The sequence below is a fragment of the Telopea speciosissima genome, chromosome 8, assembly GCF_018873765.1.
Source record: "Telopea speciosissima isolate NSW1024214 ecotype Mountain lineage chromosome 8, Tspe_v1, whole genome shotgun sequence".
Classification (NCBI taxonomy): domain Eukaryota; kingdom Viridiplantae; phylum Streptophyta; class Magnoliopsida; order Proteales; family Proteaceae; genus Telopea; species Telopea speciosissima.
The window spans coordinates 42,549,237-42,555,957 of record NC_057923.1 but is presented as its reverse complement, the minus strand read 5'-3'; the positions used below and the strand labels follow the sequence as shown (position 1 = coordinate 42,555,957).

Genomic DNA, 6,721 nt, shown 5'->3' with positions numbered 1-6,721 from the left:
TTTACTATCTAAACTCTCAATCTCATTCTCCATCTCCTCTATCTCTCTCTATCTTCTTCTTCTTCCCCCTCTATTTCTTTTATTTTAATTTTATATGGTTGTGGTTTATGGATGCATTTTTATTCCCTTATTTCTTTTTATATGGTTAGTATGTGTGGCTGTCTTTTTATTCCTTTCAATTCGCTTTAGTTTGATAGGTTAGATGCTCATGTGTTAGGACGCCGATTTAATCCCTTAATTTTGTTATATGCTTATGAGTTAAGATGCATTGCTTTTCGTTAGTTTAATTAGTTTAATTTAACACTTTAATTTGATTCACTTTGCATTACTTTTAAGTTAGTTAAATAGAGTGGCGTATATCTCCTCGTGTTGGACCCGTAGCTACGATTGACCCGTACGCTTGCGGTTTTATTTTAACTGAAACAAGGTGTTTGCATCAACCAATACAAATTATGGATGAGATCCTGACCCAAACCTTTTAGGAACCATTGGCCTATCACCCGTGGACCCTGTGGTGTGAAGCCATGCCCAATTGCATAAATTATTTTCAGTTTTGCTACTGCCAGCTTTACTGGTTGATTCATACAAGTTGATTGGATTGACCACTTGGAATCGACCAATGCTACTGTCTTTCCAGAATTGAGTCTGACTTTGGTTTAAAACCTAAACCAAGGGTACCCCTGGAGTCCATAACCATTTAAACACATATTAATGATTGTTTTTTATTTAATTAACCTTAGGCTTTAACAACTTGCCTGGCGATGCGTATCGAAGTGCTTTTGAGGACCGACAATCCTTCAAGCAAGTGGATCGTAGCCAAGGTGAGTGGATATGAATCATTCTTGTAGATGTAATGCTACTAAACACTGTAAAGATAATTAAATACTTGTCTTCCTTTTAGATTGCTTTGAAATAATGAAATCAATGATATAAATGTGGAAATGATTATGTTATGATTAAAATGCTGCATTATGATGAATTTCATGATGTTGAACTGCTAGACTAGATGCCGTAGTCGGCTTGGAAATGAATGGTATGGTGAGCCATAGTATGGGCTACAGGAGCATTGTACATTTCATACTTGGAAATGGGGAGTGTGGTAGCCTGTAGAATGGGGTACGGTTGACACCACTAAACTCATACTTACCATGTAGATCATATGGTTAGGTTGAACATACCCTTATGCTACAATTCTTGCCAATAGGGGTTCATGTGTTGGGTGATCATGGCCTCCTGAATGCCGAGGAGTTATAGAATCTGGGATAGGTTGTCATGGTTATGTTGGGGTCTGCCAAGGGAGGGAGTCGGTGCTCCTAATCCTAGAGCGGGTTCCATTCACAATGATTGAGGCCACAACCAAAGTGAGAAAGTGAAGCCGCAAAGGTTGTTTCCCGAGTTAGTGCAAGTAGAATATACCTAGTGACCTAGTTGTGTTGCTAGGTAAACTAGAGTAATAAAATAGAATCCAAGCTTATATATTCATGATGTTATGTTGCGTCTGCATGCATGATTTATTACTACTTGCTAGCTCATCCCTCGGGAACTATTTTCTTTTAGATGATTTTGCAAGTGGATGTCTCCCTGAATAGGAGAATCATTTCGGACAGGATGGTGATGGTGATTGTGACCTTCTTGGTTTGGACCCGACAGAGGTGATCCCTCAATGCGGGTGCATAGAGTTGAGCAGGGAGTGGAGATCTGATGGAGGGCTGTCCTTATTTTGATGTACCTAGAAGCATTCATTTTGTGGATAGCCTGATGGCATTTATTTTTGTAAAGATTATTGATGCATCTTTTGTTTACTTTAGAACTTTGATGTAAAGCTTAGAAAATGTTATGAATGTAACCCAGAGAACTATTGGCTTATGAGCTGCACTCGGACAATGTAGCTTGTGGCTCTTTATTGTATAAATCTTTAGTTTTTGTTACACTCTAATTTTACAATGCTTTATTGTGAATGTTTGTGTGTGTTTGTGAGTGGTGTTAGCTTCTAGATACTGGGGATGTAGCGGATGTGGTTTCACATTCGGGTCACCCGCCCAATCATCCTAGGGGGTGGTTTGGGGTGTGACACTTATGATCATTATATATTTCTCTCTTCTCTTCGTAGAGGTAATGCCACAAGATTTTTAGGGCAAAAACTACAGCTGAAAGCTCCATATCATGAGTTGGGTAGTTCTTTTCATAATCTTTCAACTATCGAGAAACATAGGTCATTGCCTTCCCGTCTTGCATCAGGACACAACCCAAACCCATCTTGGATGCATCATTGTAGACCACCATCCCTCCAGTACCGTTGGGAATGGTAAGCATTGGAGCAAAAATCAATATTTGTTTCAACTCTTGGAAGCTCTTCTCATAATCATCGGACCACTCGAACTTCACTCCCTTTCTGGTCAGTCAAGTCATCGGGGCCGAAAGTGTCAAGAAGTTCTCGATGAATCTCCTGTAGTAACCAGCTAAACCTAATAAACTATGGATGTCTGCAATGCTCTTAGGAGTTTCCCAATCTACCATTGCCTTCACCTTTCCGGGGTCAACCTCTATACCATTGGCGGAGACAATATGCCACAAGAACGCTACTTGGTGTAGCCAACACTCACATTTACTAAATTTGGCATACAATTGTTTCTCTCTCAAGCGTTGCAATACTAGTCGGAGATGATCGACATGTTCCCTCTCATTCTTTGAGTCTATCAAGATGCCATCAATGAATATGATGACATACATATCTAGTACACTGTGAAACACCCAGTTCATCAGCTCCATGATGGCGACTGGGCATTGTAGACGTTGGATTTTTCCATCCCCCAGCGATGATGAAAACCGGTCGTGAAAGACTGGCAATGCCCTTTAAAAACCACTCTTTCCCTTCGGAGTGACTCAAACAACCCCTATTCCACCTCGTTTCCACCCGTGGTCCCCTGCTTCCCTGGTACAACCCCTAACGCCCTCCCCTGAAGCCATGACCTGGTGGCACCACGCACGGCTACGGCACTGCACAGCAGTACTGTGCCCGATTGTGGCACCATATGGCAGCATCGTACCCGACGATGGCGCTGCTGCAGTGCTGCACGGCAGTGCCACTCCCAGCCACGGCACATCATGATAGCACCACACCCGGCCGCGGTGCCGCACCCAACAAACCCCTGGCTCCACGCCGCGCTGCGCCCCAAGCCGCGGCACCGTGGGGGACCCAAAGTAAAATTCTTTTAGTCCGGCGGCACTACCATACGAAAATTTTTCCTATAAATACCCTCACCCTTTATTTCAACAAGTTCCAAGTTGTAGAGAGGGGGTACCCCTAGAGCTCCAGTTTTCCTTTTTTTCCTCTTTTTCCTACTTTTGGGGTCTTGCCCCAGTCCGATTTCGAGCCTTCGAGCCTCATCCTTCTGTCTTGAGACTGGGTTCCTCGGACACGCCTCTCCTAACCCATTTCTTCCCGGTATCTGAGAAGCCTAGTTTCCCGAGCTTTCTGACGCCGTTATTCTGTCTGAGGTCTTAATACCTGACACCCGTATGCCGTTACGTTACCCGACATTCGGGTGACTACTCTCCAAAGATTTTTTTGACGTCGTTATTCTTCCTGATATCCAAGCAATTATTTTTCTGACGTTGTTACTCAATCCGACGAAAGACAAAGCCAATCTTTTGCCTCCACCTGAGCTGGGGGACGCGATCCGTCCCATATAATTGCATTGGTTTAAAGCATACAGGTATTTAACCCTTTCATCGCACTTTAATTTTGTAACAATGTAGGCTTTTAAATTATGCCAATATAGTGTACAGTAGTTAATTTAATTAAGTAGTTGGTGCATCATTTTAGCCATACATATGGATATAGGATATTTATGAAGGAAGAATATTTGAAAACCAGCATCTAGTAGAAAGACCGGTTTACTCGGGCGAGGTGGGTGCTTAACACCTTCCCACTCTCATAACATGATCACTTACCTTGAATCTCTGACTAGACCAAATGAAGTCCTGTAGCCCTTCACAGGGCTGCACCAATGGGTCCTAGGCCCTAATCCCAGGTGGCGACTCCATCTCATTTAATTATATGACCCCCATCCCTTGATAAATCGTGAACTTTGAGAAGATGCATTCCTTCTCTCTCTCCAACCGAGGAGCATAACCCAAACCCCATCCGAACCAATAGCCCAAGAAAGAGCGAACGCGGGCGCGATTCCGGGAATGGATCCTCACAGTGGTGACTCCACTAGGGAATGATGGTCAAGCTTTCAATACTAGATGCGACCATTGAACGCAAGAATATTCTTCCTTCTGCATTGTTTGATTGATAATATGTTTGGCTAACTTCTTTTGTGTACTAACTGCATCATACATCATGTTCATAGTGAAATCAAAAGATGAGGGTACTCCCCGTTGAGCCTCTACCCTCGAGGAGGTGAGGCACATCATACTAAGTACTCTGAGATCTAATGATACTCGCTTCCGCCACCACTATCATGCACACACAACACTTCATGGAAACACACAGCCCCGTGGTTAGTCATTAGACCCCATATGTAGATATGGTTAATTCGCGGCGAAGCCACAACCGTTGATATTTACTGTACGAGTTTGGGATCACCGACAAGGGTATTCACTAGTGTGTCGTGGGGTACTTTGCTAGTCAAAAAGGGCACTAGTGTTATCTCTCTGAGATCGTGTGACCTACTCTCCAGGTATATTAAAAGAACCATGCGTCGACAATTCGTGACCACGAGCGATAGGTATGTCAGTTCTGTCAAGGGTAGCCTTTTTTTGTCTTATCAGCCTACCCATTGCATGCATCATATAGAAAATTAGACCATATATGATTAGGATACGCCACAAACTAACGTAGCAACCTGTCGGAGCCGAAGATGAGGTTTTGGCAGTATATCCTCCTTAATGTAGTTTACCCATCATGGGAAAGAGTTCCATTTACCCCTCGGATGTCCCTCGATAGTCCCTCGATGAAAGCGACACAATCATCCAGGATGGTGTATCAAAAACAAATGTAGCCTCGATAGTCCCTCCCAAAATGGTATGCCACCCAGGACATTATGTTAATAATGGAGCTCTATTTATCCCGAAATGGAAGGTACTCTACATTAACTAAGGATAGACTGTTGGGAGATCCTTGAGAAAGCCGCTTTGTGACGATTCTAATTCAATCTTTGGGAGCCATCGAACAAGGAAGGATTTCTGGCGAGATTGTATCAACCTACAAGGCCATGAGAGGCATTCCTAGGACATTTCAAAGTCTGATGAAGATCCCACCACTAATTACCTGAGTAAGGTGGAGTGAAGAGGTCAGAAATGGATCGTTACGCTATCCAACCACTGTTTGTATATATATGTTTGTATATTTGCTATGTAAACTAGAACATAGATATGTATATATACACATATAAAGAAAAAAAATAATAATAATTTGTTTGTCACACAAAATCCTAAAGCAATGTTTTGCCCTTGCAAGGGACAATTCCGCGACGAAAGAACACTTTGTTGCCTACTTGGGACCGTCAGGCCGGCCGATTAACTCAGGCCCACCTCCACCAGTCTCCACCCCCTTCGTCTAACAGAAATCCCAGCCCATCTTCTAGTCCCGCGAGGCAGAGTCTAGTAGGGTCACCTCCTTTTACGAGTACCATGGATCCATCAGAGGCCGGTTCTTCAGAAGAAGTTTTGAGTCAAGAAATGGTCAGCATGAGAAGAGAGATGACTGAGATGAGGCAGCTAGTTACACAGATGGTTCAGGAAATGCAAAGTCAGTCTTGAGGAGACAATGCATAAATCCTCGAAGAACCTAGGGTGGTGCCAATACCCAGGGTACAACCTAAGGTTGTGATAGAGGAGGAACAAGTTGTGGTCCTTAACACCTCACAGAATCCCCTTGAGACTGAAAGAGAGAAACAGATGAGGGAGAAAGTTGAAAAACTGGAGATTGCTGTGTAAGGGAAAGCAGTAGCAAAGTCAAAAGATGATTTGGTCTTCTTCCCAACGAGGAGAATGTCGGAAGATTTCAAATGGAGCTTGACAAATTCGATGGAACAGGGGACTCCAAAGCCCACCTGAAGATCTTCATTACTATGGCCAAGTCATGGGAGCTTACAAAGAATCAAATGGGTCAAGCCTTCCTTTACTCATTGGCTAGATTAGCTCTGAGGTGGCTCACCCAGTTGGACCAGACTCAAACTCAGACTTGGTCGACGATAGTGAAGGAGTTCACCAAGCAGTATTCTTACAAAACTGAGGTAGATATCACTCGGTGTGAGTTGGAAACCTTGAGGCAAGGAGCCGACGAAGGATTTTCTAATTTCATTATGAGGTTCTGCGAGAAGGCATCTAGAATGTGAAAACGTCCGAATGAAGTGGAATAAGTGGAAATGATTCTAGAGAAGTTACATGGAGAGTACCATGACCGACTCTACTGTCAGTACTTCAAAACCTTTGAGGCACTCATGGCTACAGGACAGCGAATTGAAGACAAGCTCTTTAAAGGAAAGCAAGCCCAAGCTTGAACTAAGGAGGCCTCTGGATCTTATCCTATCAAGAACAACAAAGTAGGAAGAGGGAAGGGTCCCGAGGTGAACGTGGTCACCATCGGCCAGTGCACTGAGAAGAATATTTCACCGACAGCCACTGCACTGTTGGTTATCCAAGCAGAATAGTCAGCTTCTCTTAGACAGTTTACTTTTGGCAATATGACTCCTACTCGCCTCTTCTTTAA

At 43.4% G+C, this 6,721-nt stretch overlaps 1 protein-coding gene across 1 annotated transcript; it reads right to left on the bottom strand.

Annotated features, from left to right (window-relative positions):
* Positions 1–2,400: 2,400 nt before the first annotated feature.
* Positions 2,401–2,769, bottom strand: LOC122672312 (uncharacterized mitochondrial protein AtMg00860-like). The gene has a single exon (XM_043869806.1). The coding sequence runs from the start codon at positions 2,767–2,769 to the stop codon at positions 2,401–2,403; it is 369 nt and encodes a 122-aa protein (XP_043725741.1).
* Positions 2,770–6,721: the final 3,952 nt, after the last annotated feature.

Bases quoted from the DNA above. Each gene is read 5' to 3' on its own strand.
- LOC122672312 (XM_043869806.1), bottom strand. From the start codon at position 2,769: ATGGAGCTGATGAACTGGGTGTTTCACAGTGTACTAGATATGTATGTC.